Source organism: Chelonoidis abingdonii, chromosome 4, assembly GCF_003597395.2.
Source record: "Chelonoidis abingdonii isolate Lonesome George chromosome 4, CheloAbing_2.0, whole genome shotgun sequence".
NCBI lineage: Eukaryota > Metazoa > Chordata > Testudines > Testudinidae > Chelonoidis > Chelonoidis abingdonii.
This window is the reverse complement of record NC_133772.1, coordinates 2618436-2632276: the sequence shown is the minus strand read 5'-3', so window position 1 is coordinate 2632276 and position 13841 is coordinate 2618436. Positions and strand designations below refer to the sequence as shown.

At 56.1% G+C, this 13841-nt stretch overlaps 1 protein-coding gene and 1 non-coding gene across 2 annotated transcripts; one reads left to right on the top strand and one right to left on the bottom strand.

Annotated features, from left to right (window-relative positions):
- Positions 1-4846: 4846 nt before the first annotated feature.
- Positions 4847-13178, bottom strand: STX4 (syntaxin 4). Its single transcript, XM_032763950.2, has 11 exons — positions 13081-13178; positions 10271-10381; positions 9987-10086; positions 9092-9166; positions 8881-8951; positions 8679-8787; positions 7884-7960; positions 7627-7764; positions 7150-7260; positions 6601-6738; positions 4847-6480 (listed from the first exon to the last, which is right to left on the bottom strand). Exons 1-10 carry the CDS (start codon positions 13108-13110, stop codon positions 6655-6657), a joined length of 906 nt encoding a protein of 301 aa, XP_032619841.1. The 5' UTR covers positions 13111-13178; the 3' UTR covers positions 4847-6480; positions 6601-6654.
- A 558-nt stretch (positions 13179-13736) lies between these two features.
- LOC116815534 (U6 spliceosomal RNA) lies at positions 13737-13841 on the top strand. The gene has a single exon (XR_004371505.1). It is a non-coding gene; the product is annotated as a U6 spliceosomal RNA (small nuclear RNA).

Genomic DNA, 13841 nt, shown 5'->3' with positions numbered 1-13841 from the left:
CCACCATTTTTATAGCATGACTTTGTTGGGGTGACCAGATGTCCTGATTTTACAGGGGCGGGCCCAAGATTCGGGGCTTTGTCTTATAAAGGCGCCTAGTAACCCCCACTCCTCCGTCCCGATTTTTCACACTTGCTATCGGGTCACCCTACGCTTCGTGCCGAAGTCCCAATACAAAAAAGTGGCTGCAAAGAAGCCACCTCCAAATAAAACAAGACCCAAACCCCCGCCCCACAGACTATCACTCTCAAAAAATTTAAGCAACTTTAAAAATAAATTAAAAAAAAATTAAATTAAATTAAATTTTAAAAAATCTGAGTGCCCCCCCCACCCTTTACAAATTAAAACCACTTTTTTATATTGAACGCTGTTACAGCTGCTGGAGGCAAAGCAAGGTTTGGGGTGGAGGCTGGCAGCTCGTGACCCCCCCCCCATGTAATAACCTCGCGACCCCCTGTGGGGTCCCGACCCCAGTTTGAGAACCCCGTTATAGGTGGACTTGCCCACATCTGGCACCCCCTGGTGCCTCCTCTGGGGAACGCCCTCCCCTGCCTCTTGGGGCCCCACTCACTGCTGCTCTGGCGCCGCCCTGGTGGCTGGGAATCTCCCGACCAGGCTTAGCCCTTGTGAACATAAGCGGGGGACGGGTCCCGCTATTGTGGGGAACTATCCTGGATCTGCGCTATCCCGGTGAAGTGGGCTGGCGAAAGGATCCGAGTCCTCGCTCCCACTTCCTTTACCCAGAGGCCTCCCTGCCCTCAAGGGCTCCCCTTCCACTCTCCTGTCTGGCAGAGTCCTCGTAACCGCAACAAGGCTGGGCCCAGGATTCCTGGGGGGCTTGACCCCCAACCCTGCTGTGGTCATCTAGGACAGGGGCTAGGGTGTCCCCACTCTAGGGTGCTCTCTCTGCACTGAGTGCTTCCCTGACCCACTGATCACATCATACAATTTAAAGCAAATACAAGTTGTTTAATTAACAACTTAAAAAAAGAATAAGGAAAAATGGGAAAGGTTAAAGGAAAACGCATCACCCTGCTCTGTGGCAGGGAACATCACAGACAGTGTCTCTGGAATGTCCGGGCAGTTCACAGTCTGCTCCTTGTGGGTCCCAGGCCCCTTCTCAGGCCCTGGTTGTGCTGCAGGGACGCTGTGGGTCGGACACTTGCTCTGGCGGTGGCCACACATTCTCAGGCTCTAAGTGGCAGGACCCTTCGTCCCAGCGTCACCCCCGCCCCGTCAGGGTTACGATCCCCCTTCAAACCTGGCCTGCCGAGCCTCTTGGCTGAGGCATCTCCCTGTGCTGGGCCCACTGCCCAGGGTCCCCCTCAGTCTCCCCAGCTGCTCCCAGCACCTGGCTCTGGACTGCTCCATCTCCACACTGCCTCAGCACGGCTGCAGCTGCTGCTCTGCCTCCAGCTCCCTGGGCTGCTTCTCTGGCCCCTCTGGCTGCTGCAGCCCTGCTCCCAGGACAGGATCTGCTCTCTGGGCTGCTTCTGTGACTCTGCTCCCAGCACTGACCTGGGATCCAGCTTTATCTGCTAGGGATGCCCACCAGTAAGAGTTTGATCCTCACAGCTGGTTTTTGGGGGCGCTTGTCAGGTGACAGAGCCTGTGGAGCTTGCCTGAGCTCCAAACTCCCTGCTTCAAACTGGGCTTCTGTCTCCATGAGGGAGGGATCACGGCAGAGCTGGGTTCCTAAATCCTTATGGGATCCTGCTGGGCCTGCAGGGAGAAGACAGGGCCCTACAGATGACAGCCAGGTGAAAATGCAGGGAAGGGGCTTTTTCACTGCTGATCCCAGTTTTTCCTGCTATCTAACCTAAATCTCCCTGGCTGCAGCTGAAGCCTGTTACTTCTGGGCATATCGTCAGCGGACACGGAGAACAATTGATCCCCGTCCTCTTCAAAACAGCCCTGAACATCTTTGAAGACTGTTCCCAGGTCTGTCCCCCTCCTATTTTCTCAAGGCTAAACAGGGCCTGATTTTTTGAAATCTTTCCTCCTAGATCAAGTTTTCTAAATCCTTTACTCATTTTTGTTGCTCTCCTCTGGATTCGCTCCCATTTGCCAACATTTTTCCTACTGTGGGGTGCCCAGAACTGGACACAGTCCTCCAGCTGAAGCCTCCCCAGTGCCAACTAGAGTGGGATAATCACCTCCCGTGTCTTACATACAATACTCCTATTAATATACCCCTGTGATATTAACCTTGTTCGCAAGTGCATCACACTCCACTCTCATTCAATTTGTGATCCACTATCACCCGCAGACCCTTCTATATGGGGGTTCTCAACCTGGGGGTCAGGACTCCTCAGGGGGGCATGTGGTTAATACATTGGGGGGGTTCGCGAGTTGTCAGCCTGCATCCCAAATCCCAGTTTGCCTCTAGCATTTATAAGGGTGTTAAATTAAAAAAAGTTTTTATATATTTATAAGGGGGGGGGTCACATACAGAGGCCTGCTGTGTGAAAGGGGTCACCAGTCCTAAAGTTTGAGAACTACTGTTCTATACACTCAATCCTCCTTCAGCTGAATGATGGGAGCGATACAAAAAACTGGTGTTTTTTTCAGTTGGCTTGCTGGGCTGAAACCTCCAGGGGAGGCGGGGGGAATCATGTGGGTAAAATGAAACGCTTTGAGTTGGGGGGGGGCAGGGAATAAAATAGGAGATTGTGATCAGAATTGAAATTTCAAAACATTTCAATTGTCTTGACAATGGGGGGGGGCAGGGTGAGGGGGTAGAGACACCAACAATTTGCTGAAATTGACACAAATTCACAACATTTCTCCAGCAACTTGAATTTGCAATTTTTGGTGAACATTTTTGCCTGGTTCTACCCGGGAGTCCAAGGTCCCCAGCCCCAGCCCACTCAGCTTCTCTTGCCAGCTCTGGGAAGGGAGTAGGGGCTGGTGGGTTAGAGCAGGGGGGCTGGGAGCCAGGATTCCTGGGTTCTATCCCCAGCTCTGGGAGGGGAGTGTCTAGTGCTTAGAGCAGGGGGGTGGCTGGTAGCCAGGATTCCTCGGTTCGATCCCCAGTTCTGGGAGGGGATAATCACAAAGTCTTTGTAGACCAGTGTTTCTCAAATGCAGCCACCATGTTTTTTTTCCTGCAGCCATGACAGATGCCTGGGCAGGTATGGGAGTGGGGGTAAAGCAGCACCCCGTCCCAGCAACATCCAAGGGCTGGGGGGGCAGGGCTCAGCACTTCCTATCTGGCTTCAGCCCCCTCTCTCCTGCTTCAGGCAGAGTCTCCGCTGGCAGGCATTAATCCCCTCACCCCCTCCAGCTGTGCAGTTCCAGGGGTGGTCTTAACCCTCCTCCTTCAGCCTTGGGGCTCTGGCAGTGGGCTCCTGCCTTCCCCCACCCCCCAGCTACTGGGCTCTGGGCTTCGCCCCCCCAGCTCCAGCCATAGGGCTGCACCTCTGGGTTTCAGCAGGGCCAACCTTATTGGGCACCATGGTCAAAGGGCACAGAAGAGAGCTCACGGCAATGGAGGGGAAGCATCAGACCCAGGGGGCTCCGTCAGGGCGGGAGGGAGGCAGCCAGGGCCAAGGGCACCGAAAAAGAGAGCTGTATATTAATTTCCTTATTGAGTCTGCAAAGAAGACCCTACATAAATAAATGACAGCAAGTCGGACGGGTATCTGTGCACATTTGTGTTTGTTTTCCCTACAGTTAATTAAGAACTATACAAAAATAGGGTCCGAGCGCCCACCCGCAAAAGTCGGTGTCGGCACTTGCAGGCCACCGAAGAAGTGTGTTGTGAGAACCATTTCCTAGAGTCCAACACCGAGCCAGCCTACTGCTCGGGACCGGAGACGCATGGAGAAACATCGGCCCCTGCTGGTGGCCACTGTAGGAACATCAGAGCATCCATACTCGGTCAGACCAAAGGCCCATAAAGCGCTGTGTCCTGTCTTCCAACAGTGGCCAACGGCAGGTGGCCCAGAGGGAATGAACAGAACAGGGAATCATCAAGTGATGCATCCCCTGTCGCTCATTCCCAACTTCTAGCAAACAGAGGCTAGGGACACCATCCTTGCCCATCCTGGCTAATAGCCATTGATGAATCGTCCTCCATGAACTTATCTAGATCATTTTTGAACCCTGTGATGGCGTTGGCCTTCACAACATCCTCTGGCGAGGAGTTCCACAGGGTGACTGTATGTTGTGTGAAGAAATACTTCCTCTGGTTTGTTTTAAACCTGCTGCCTATTAATTTCATTGGGTGACTCCAAGTTCTTGTGTTATGAGGAGTAAAAAACACTTGATGTACTTTCTCCACACCAGTCAGGATTTTATAGACCTCAATCATATCTCCTCTTAGTCATCTCTTTTCCCAGCTGAAAAGTCCCAGTCTTATCAATCTCTCCTCATACAGAAGCCGTGCCAGACCCCTAATCATTTTTATTGCCCTCTTCTGAACCTTTTCCAATTCCAATAGATCTTTTTTGAGACGGGGCAACCGCATCTGCACGCAGTATTCACGGTGTGCACGTACCATGGGTTTATAGAGGCAAGATGATATTTTCTATCCTTTTCTTAATTATTCCCAGCAGTCAGTTCGCTTTCTTCACTGCCGCTGCACATTGAGTGGATGTTTCAGGTTACTTCAGTGAGCAATGACCCCAGAGTACTCACCAGGTACTGAGATGCTTCCACTTCTGGGGAGGGGCAGCTGGGAACAGGTGCACGGTGACATCACACCAGGGGGGCTCACCCGGCGCAGAGATGCAGACACTTCTGGGGCAGGGCAGCTGGGGAACAAGCTTTACACACAGAGGCACGTACACCGATTGCACAAGAATCAAACCTTTCGCAACACACAGGGCATTTTTAAAAGTGCTTTGTTTATCTTTTTTATTACAAAATACAAGTCAGGCCACATTACATTCAATCACCACGGCAGCTGGGAAATGTCACTCCATATTGCAGCTTAGAGGTTAAGAACTGAAACAAAAGGCTGGGGAAGAACCCAGGCATCCTGATCCTCTGCCTGGTTAATGGGGAGAGCAAACATCTGGCTCATGCCTCAGCAAGTCAGACCCAGCTTGGCTTGGCGGAGGGGCAAGGAGGTCAGAGACCCTTCTCTGCATTGCTGTGGGGGGTTGGGTCAGCTGACACCCTTCATCCGCACGGATCGGGATGGGGTATGAGGGGGTGAGGTGGGCCAGGGAAGAGAGGGGGCAGCCAAGGCCTGGGGGTGAGGCCACCACTTGGTACGACGGAAGCAGTGCGAAAGGCCGTGCTAAGGCTAGGGGGGAGGGTGATGGAGGAGAGGCGCCAAGGACAGAGTGGAGCAGGGGCTGATGGGAGTGGGGGGAAGCAGGGGCGGGGGGATGCAGAGCAAAGGTGCCAGACAGTGGGCCATGTGGAACGGCGCCTCTCCTGCCAGTCGGCTGAGGGATGGAGAGGGTCAACTGAGGGGGGACGCGGGATTTGAATGGGATCCTGATTAAATACTGAGCCCCAAGGGGTTAAGGCACAAGAGACATGGGGAGGTCGGCCTCCCCTCGGAGCTGGGGATAGAACCCAGGAGTTCTGGCTCACTAGGGGCACAGAAGCCCCCCCTCCCCCCCCGAAAAGCCACCATGCTGCATTGGCACTTACCTCACTGGCAGTGCGAACAGAAACCGACCCCACCCTGCCCCCTAGAGGAACCTGCTGTTAAGGCAGTGATAGGGCACTGTGAGCGGGGAAGGCCGCAGAGCACCGCCCCCCTAACCAGCAAACAGCGACCCATGGGTCTGGGATGCCCCAATACTCTCACTGGGGCATGGAGTCCCCCACCCTAAGCAGGGGAGTTGGGGAGAGCAGCAGGTACACAGGAAGTGGCACCATATGAGACAGGAAGTGGGCACAGCTGGAGGGGGGGCGGGACACAGAACGTACCACAGACAGCAGGCCCGCCCGAGACAGGATGTTGACGTCAGAGGGGAGGGGCCAGAGCATAAAAAGGAAGTTGGCATCACCGTAACACGAAGGAGAGAGAGAGCAAGAGGCGGGGCCCACACGAAGCTGATTTTCCCAAAACAGGAAGTAGATACTGGAAGGAGGGGTGATGAGACAGGAAGTGGCCGTGGCCAGGTAGAGGTGGGCTTTGAAGAAGTTGACTTGCTTAGTGCATGAAGTTAATGCTAGTGTGAGGGGCTCTGCCACGCAAAGTGGCACTGCCCAAAACAGGAAGAGGCTCAAAGGGGAGGGACAGAGCCACAGGAAGTGACATGGAGGATGAACTGTCAGACTAAAATGCCACAAATTCACAGACCTCAGAAAATCAGAGGCTCTTCAGGGCGGATCTCACCCCTACCCCGAAGGCAAGAGATGCGAGGAGTCAAAAGAAGCCGTTCTGGACGGGAGGGGGCTGGCTTGTGCTTAAAGATCAGGATTTAAACCGGGCGTTCGCTTCGGCCATCAGTGCATAAACCTCCCAGCAGGGGGCAGTGGTTCCGCTGGAAGACAGGGCCGTGCTCACGAAACCTGAAAGGCAGAGAATATAACTGGGTTTAGAAACGCAATATGGGTCCACCCTGCCCCAGCATCCCCCACACCGACACTAGTGGTGCATGCTGAGGGGTGACTATGCCCCACAGTACTTACCAGAAAGCCCCAGCCCCACAGCAGGGGGAGAGGGGGTGGAAACCAAACACAGGTCTAGCCGGTGGCGATGGCCACTCCGATGATAACCACAACGATGACGACGGTGACCGAGAGGCAGATGATGATCATGAACTTCTTCTGCCGAGCCCCGCGCAGAAGGGGAAAGTGTTAGCAGGCTTCCCACCTTCCACAGCTTAACCCACTAGACCCCACTCCCCTCCCAGAGCTGGAGATAGAACTGAGGAGTCCTGACTCCCAGCCGCCCCTGCTCCGACCACTAGACCCTACTCCCCTCCCAGAGCCGGGGATAGAACCCAGGAGTCCTGGCTCCCAGCCCTCTATTCTAACCCACTAGCCCCCACTCCCCTCCCAGAGCCATCAAAAGAGCCCAGGAGTCCTGGCTCGCAGTTAACAGTGAAGTGTATAAAAAGTGAGATGTGGGTCCTTTCTCCGTGGGGGGTGTTGGTTCTGATCCGGCTGCTAAGCTAGGGGTCGGGGGGTGAGATTGGTTAGCTCAGTGGGGCGGGAAGGGAACATCAGGGGACCCACCTTGCGGGCTTTCTGCTGGCTCTCCCTGGCCGAGCTGAGATGTTTGTGTCCCTTCTTGACATAATCCTGTGAGTCCAGGATGTTCTTCTCGATCCGGTCGATCATCTCCCCCTACAGCCCAGGGGAGAAGGAGGTGGTTTTGATACCCTCAGCCGGCCCAGGATTCGGGGAACAGGGAACAAGGGTGAGAGATAGGGGAGCACGAGGTGGTCAAGCTGAAACGAAGGGGAGGTGGACAGGGCTATGGGAGGAATGGGGCAACACCTACAGGAAGTGGCCATTGGCAATGCAGGATGGGGCTAGGCACACAGGAAGTGGCCTTTCTTAAAACAGGAAGCGGCCTTTCCTAAAACAGGAAGCGGATATTGGCTAGAGCCGGCAAGTGGTGGCTGGCAGGGGAGGCGGGACCAGGGGAAGGAGCCAGCTGCCCAGAAGAGGCAAAGCTGTGCCCCCAGGGAGGTTCTGGACCCCCAATACCTGCAGCTCCACCTCGGTGGCAAGGTAGGTGAACATATCGTGCAGCTCCTGGATGCTGCGCTCCAGCTTGAGGATCTCGTCATGCCGGGTCTCTATCTCATTCAGCGCCTGCTTGGTCACACGCGTGTCCTTCATGATCTGCCGGATAGGGAGGAAAGGGAGGGGTCAATATCCCAGGCTGGCCTGGACAGACCCCCCCCCCCCCCCCCCGCCCCATCATTCCCACACACACATGCACATCTGTCCCTGGCACTCACGTTAGAGACAAACACCTCCGTCTGGCCACTCTCCAGCATCTGCTCCAGCTCTTCGTCTGACACCACGCCGCCGCCAGCTGCCAAGAGAGTAAGGGGCTGGGTCAGCTCCCTTCCTTACCCACTAGACCCCACTCCTCTCCCAAGGCTGGGGAGAGAACCCAGGAGTCCTGGCTCCCAGCCCCCCTGCTCTAACTCTGGCCTCCCCAAGGTCATTGGAACAGGTTTATCACCCACCAATTGCCCTGCATGGATTTGACCCATGAATTCCAGCCCCCCAGCACAGACCCCTGCGACTCTAGCTCCAGGGGTAAAACCCGCTTTAACAGGTAGCACCATTACAGCCGTTATCCTCCGTACACAGCTGCAGGGGTAATGCCATTAGCTAGTAGCAATGGCTGGCTGTTATCCTCACTGCAGACCTAAAGGAGGTGCTCCATTAGCTGGCAGCAGTAGTAGGCAATTAGCCCACATCGATGAGCCACTAAAGGGGCACGTTCACACTACAGGTTACATCCCAGGGCCCTCCCTAGGGATTGGGGGCAAGACTGTCTGGTCAATGTAGAATTCCAGTCGGGGATCTGCTCAGTCAGAGGGGCAGGACCCCTTGACCAATGCAGAACTCCAGCCAAGGATAAGGACCATCAAAGGGGCAGGACTCCTTTGGCCAACACAGAGTCCAGGCTGATGTTCTGGACTGGCAGCGAGGCAGGATCCATGGCTATAGACCGTCCTAGGGGCAGGATCCGGGGGAATGGAGGGAAAGCCCCCAGGCTGGGCTCAGAGGCCGGTACTCACTAATCTGCAGCTGGCGGTGGATTCGCTCCACGTTGCGGTCCCGATACTGCGACTGGATGGTGTTGCACTTGTTGATCAGCTCCAGGAACTGCTGGGACAGGATGCCGTGCTGGGAACGGGGAAGGCAGGGAAGCGGGTTTAATTGCAGCTCCTGGGTCCAGACACACACACACCCGCGCTGCCCTCTTCACAAACCCCTCACCTGGGTTCTCTTCATCCGGGTGTTGATGGCGTTTCTGTTCTCATCCTCCTCGCCCTTCTTGGGTTCGATGGCTGGGGAGAGACTGGAGTTGATGGAGAGAACCCAGGAATCCGGGTTTCCAGCCCTGCCCCCACCCCACCTCCATTCCCCTCCCAGAGCTGGGGACAGAACCCAGGAGTCCGGGATCCGAGTCCCCCGGTCTTACACTCACTTTTCAGGCGGCTCCGAATGTCCTTGGCCAGACCCTTGATCTCCTCACGCAGTCTCTGCAGATCTCGCTTCATGCCTGGGGCAGATTGGGGGGGGGCGTCAGATGTCAGCCGAGCCCTCTACCCTCCCAAGGACAATCCCAACCCCATCCCCAGATCTTTAAGGGTCCCTAAGTCAAGCCTAGACCCATCCATTCCTGAGGGGACATTCAAGAGCCCCCTCCCCAGGAATGATCTAAGCAAAACCTTACACTCCCCAATGCTACCCAAAGAGCCCCCCTTCGCCTGCTCCACCTATTCCCTCCTCCCGACCGCCCCACATATTCCACCCACCAAACTGCTCCCCGCACACTACCTCCCATGCCAATCATATCCTTTCCAGACCTTCCCCATACATCGCCTCAGGTTCCCACCCACGATTCCCCATGTCCACAGACCGCCCCATAAGCCTGGTCACATGCCGCTCCACATCATCTCCCCTTGTGTTCCCCTCTCACAAACCTCCCCAACCCCCTTTCCCATCCTCCCCAACCCACTCTCCCAGTTACGCTCTTCCCCCTGCCTCTTCCCCCTCCACTCTCCCAGACCCACACAATACTCCACCTCCCCTCCAGCTTCCTAACCCTGCCCCACACTTCCTCCTGAAAGCCCTCCCTTCCCAACACTGCCCCATACTCCTCCCTGGGACCCCTCCAGCCCCCACATCCATAAACCCCCTGCCCCAACCCAGACCATCCCCCTCCCTGCAGGGGACCCACAAACCATGCCCCTCTCGCCCAACCCAACCCTGCCACGGGACCCAGAATATGGCACAGGACATCCATGATGCCATGGTACAAGCCATGTGGGGGCACGTTGTGTCAGTGTTGGAAGGATTCCTGCCCACCCCCAGCTTACTGTCCTCTGGCAGCGGGGTGGCTAGAATCGTGGTCTGATGCTTTTCCAGATCCTTCACCTTCCCCTCCAAGGTCTTCAGCGCCTCACGGATCCCCCGGGCCTGCAGGAGCAGAAAATAGACAGAGATGAGACCACCCTGCAGGCTGGAGTAGCCACTCCCGTGCCCTGGTGATGGACCAGAGCCAGCGCCCCGTTTCCCATTCCCCGCCCCACTGAGCCAGCCAGTCCCCAGCCCTGGGGCTGAACTGGAGTTGGCGCCCTCTGCAGGGCAGAGGCTGCGTTACCGTCTGGAAGAACTCGTCCGGCGGCTCCCCGTCATCCTTGGACTTGGCCGATCCTGGCTTCACGACCAGGACCACCCGCTCAGCCTCCTCCTCATCTGAGCTCCCATCGTCCTGTGGAGAGGGGGAGGTCAGGCACCGTACACAGACGCCCCCTGCTCTGCAGCCAGCTCCATCCTTCACACCTCACCCAACCCCCTCTGCTCCCTCCCCCGCCCAGGCTACTCCCCCCGCCATCTCCCTCTTCCTGCCCCAGCCCCCACCAACACCCCAACCCGACCCTGCCCTTCCATGCACCCTTGCCCACTCCCCCTACCCAATCAGGGTGGATAAAAATCAATGATTTTTTTTTAAAATCAGATTTTTTTTTAGGAAAAAACCAAACGAAAGACAGTTTTAATTAAGATACATGATAGCTCATCATGGAATAGGGATTACAAATTCTAACTCTATAGTTTGAGACAATATATTCATGTCATGTTTAAGAAAAGTTTTGTAAATGAGTTCCCATAGTTCATGGATTAGGGACCCAATCTTATGGGGTTCCAGGGGCTTCTGTAGAGATTATTTAGGTTAATCTTTCTATCTACCCAATGGGACTCAGTGCTCAGCCGAGAAGATACCAGCAAAGATGCTTAGTTTTGCGGTTCTCAAACTGTGGATTTGTGTCTCCAGAGGTAACATGCTTGTTAACACCAAAAATGATTTTAAATAAATATAGAGAAGTGAGAAATAACAGACCTCAAGCTTATTGTCCCTCTGCAAATGTGCCTACACAGTCAATCCCTTACTTCTCGCAAAAAGTGCAAAGTTTCAGAAAGTTCAGTGAATAGAAGGTTGTTGGGGGTGGAAAAGATCTAGACAAGGAGAAGTCTGGAGATAAATGTGAGAAGGAAGGGACAGGCAGTAGAAACAAAAGTGAAACTGTTTGAGCAGCATAGTCCAGAAATCTTGAGGTCTTTCTGAGTGTAGCCCTGATTGATTTGAGATCTACCATACCATTCTCTCCCTAGAAAGGAAAACCTAGAATGGCAGCAGGCCGTAAGAGAGACCCAGTTTGGGTCTCATCTGTCTCTGAGCTGTGAAGATGTATGAAGATTATAACAACCAACAAGAATGCACTTTTATGTAGAAATCCATGATTAAATTGAGTCCACCAACACTTTCCACCCTCCCCCACTATACATGCTCCACCCTAATCATAAAATATCAGGGTTGGAAGGGACCTCAGGTCATCTAGTCCAACCCCCTGCTCAAAGCAGGGCCAATCCCCAGATGGATTTTTGCCCCAGATCCCTAAATGGCCCCCTCAAGGATTGAACTTGCAACCCAGGGCTTAGCAGGCCAATGCTCAAACCCCTGAGCTAACCCTCCCACCCAGACCTGGCCTGAAGCAGACAGAGCAGAGACTTGAACCTGGGTTTCCCGCTTCCCATGTACCTACCCTAACCACTGGGCTACTCCCCCGCACCCACTCTGCCCCTCTTCCACTGGACACGCCTCAGTCCTGATCTCCCTGCCCAATATCTGTGCCCTCTCCCCAGTCTTCTCTTTGCTCCCCCTATATCTCTCGCCCACATCAATCCTCATGCCATCAATTCACCGATTTCAGGTCCATGTCCAGGCCCCATCCCCCACCCCCTCTAACCCCCGCTAGGCTAAACCATTAACATAGCAGCTGGGGAGCTCAGCAGGGGGCACTCTCCCCTTGCAATCAGTGTAGGCTCCCTGGCTCTGCCGCAGATGTTCTGTGCCATTGGACATGGGGCTGCACCTCTGGTCCTCAGTGTCCCCATGTGTAAAATAGAGAGAATGATCCTGCCTTTGTCTATTTGGTCCGTGAGCTTTTCAGAGTGAGGAATACCTCTTCCCGTGTCTATGCAGCGCCTGGCGCGACGGACGCCCCAATTTCGGTTGCAGGAGAGGGGACCTGTGCAGCGCCCAGCACCATGGGGCATCTCCAGGATTTTGTGGGGCCTGGGAAGCTCCTGCTGGATACTGACTCCATGGAGAGACATTAACCCTTTGCCTGCTGCACGAGGGGCGGGGGTCACATCTCTCCCAAAGACGGGCAATGCAGAAGGCCAGATACCCTGGTGAGGGGCACAGACAGAGGGAGACGGAGCTGGGGAAAGAGCGGAGGAGGGAGGGACCTCCCTGGGGACAACAGCCCAGCGGGGAAGGAACCAGAAGGGAGAACAGCCTGTGGGGGAGAGGGGAATTTCCTGGGTGAGGGGGAGAGCCCAGGGGGTAAATGGGCAGAGCAGAGAGGGGGGAAGGACTCCCGGGGGGAAGAGCCGTGGGGTGAACGGGCAGAGCAGAGAGGGGGAGGGATTCCCGGGGAAGAGCCCAGGAGTGATGGGCCAGAGCGGGGGGGGAGGGACTCCCAGGGGGAAGAGCCGTGGGGTGAATGGGCAGAGCGGGGGCGGAGGGAAACATTCCGGGGGAAGGCCGTGGGCGAATGGGCCAGAGCAGCAGGAGGGTGAGGACTGCCGGCGGAAGGCCGTGGGGTGAATGGACAAACAAAGGGGGGAGGACTGCCAGGGGAAGAGCCGTGGGGTGAATGGGCAGAGCGGGGGAGGAGGACTCCCGGGGGAAGAGCCAGGAGTGAATGGGCAGAGCAGAGGGGGGAGGAGGGACTCCCGGGGGAAGAGCCCAGGAGTGAATGGACGGAGCGGGGGGGGAAGGGACTTCTGGGGGGGGAACAACCTATGGGGAGGGACGGGGAGGGGGTCCTGGGGGGACCAGCCCGGGAGGGAGGGGGAAGAGGGGGAGGGGATTCCCTGGAGGGAACAGCTGGGGGTGGCCCTCACCTCTCTGAGCTCCTGCGTGCGATCCCTCATGGTTTCTCCCAGCCGCAGGCCCCCCCCGCCCCCTTCAGCCCGCCCGAGATGGAACCCTCCCGCGCCCCTCTGCGCATGCGTTTGGCTCCTCCCATCCAGCGACGCCGGAAGTAACTCCGCCCCGAGAGGAAGTTGCCCTGTAGCGTGTCTGGCGGGCGGCGGGAGGACCGGAAGTCGATGACCCCAAGGAGGGAAGCGCCGCGACCGGAAGTTGGATCGCCCCCACAAGCTATCGTCCTATGCCCAGGAGACTCCGTCCCGGAAGTTGCTGTGCCCTGACCGGAAGTTGCCCTCCAGGCTCAGATACAGGTCGCCGTGCCCTTAGCTCTTCTGGGTCGGGTGCCCGCCCCAAGGGCACCGTGAAGATACAGGGGCGGACAGACAGTCCCTTGGCCTCTGGTCCTCCCAGAGCTCTGTTTTCCCAGCTCTGCGCGCCCAGCTCGCCGCTGATATGGCCCAAAAAGCTACAGCGTGCAACCCCACCTCACAGTGACATGCACAGCCCCGGAGAGATCAACCATAGAGTTGACCAAGTCAAGAGGGACCAGAGCGTCACCCTGTCAACTCCAGGGCGAGGGGGGTGGCTGGCTGGCTCTGGGGGTGGGGAGAACGGGATATGGGGCCTTGCCCCTTGAAGGGGCCCATACACTGAAAGTGGGCCAATACAGAGACAATTAGCATGACCCCAGACCAAGGGTGACACACAAATTTGTGAAGTGGCCTAGTGAGGC

Coding starts and splice junctions, on each gene's coding strand:
- STX4 (XM_032763950.2), bottom strand. CDS start 13,110: ATGAGGGATCGCACGCAGGAGCTCAGAGAG. Junction 9,167..9,986: donor CACCCCGCTGCCAGAGGACA/GTAAGCTGGGGG, acceptor AATCTGCCCCAG/GCATGAAGCGAGATCTGCAG. Junction 6,739..7,149: donor GCCAGCAGAAAGCCCGCAAG/GTGGGTCCCCTG, acceptor GGGGCTCGGCAG/AAGAAGTTCATGATCATCAT.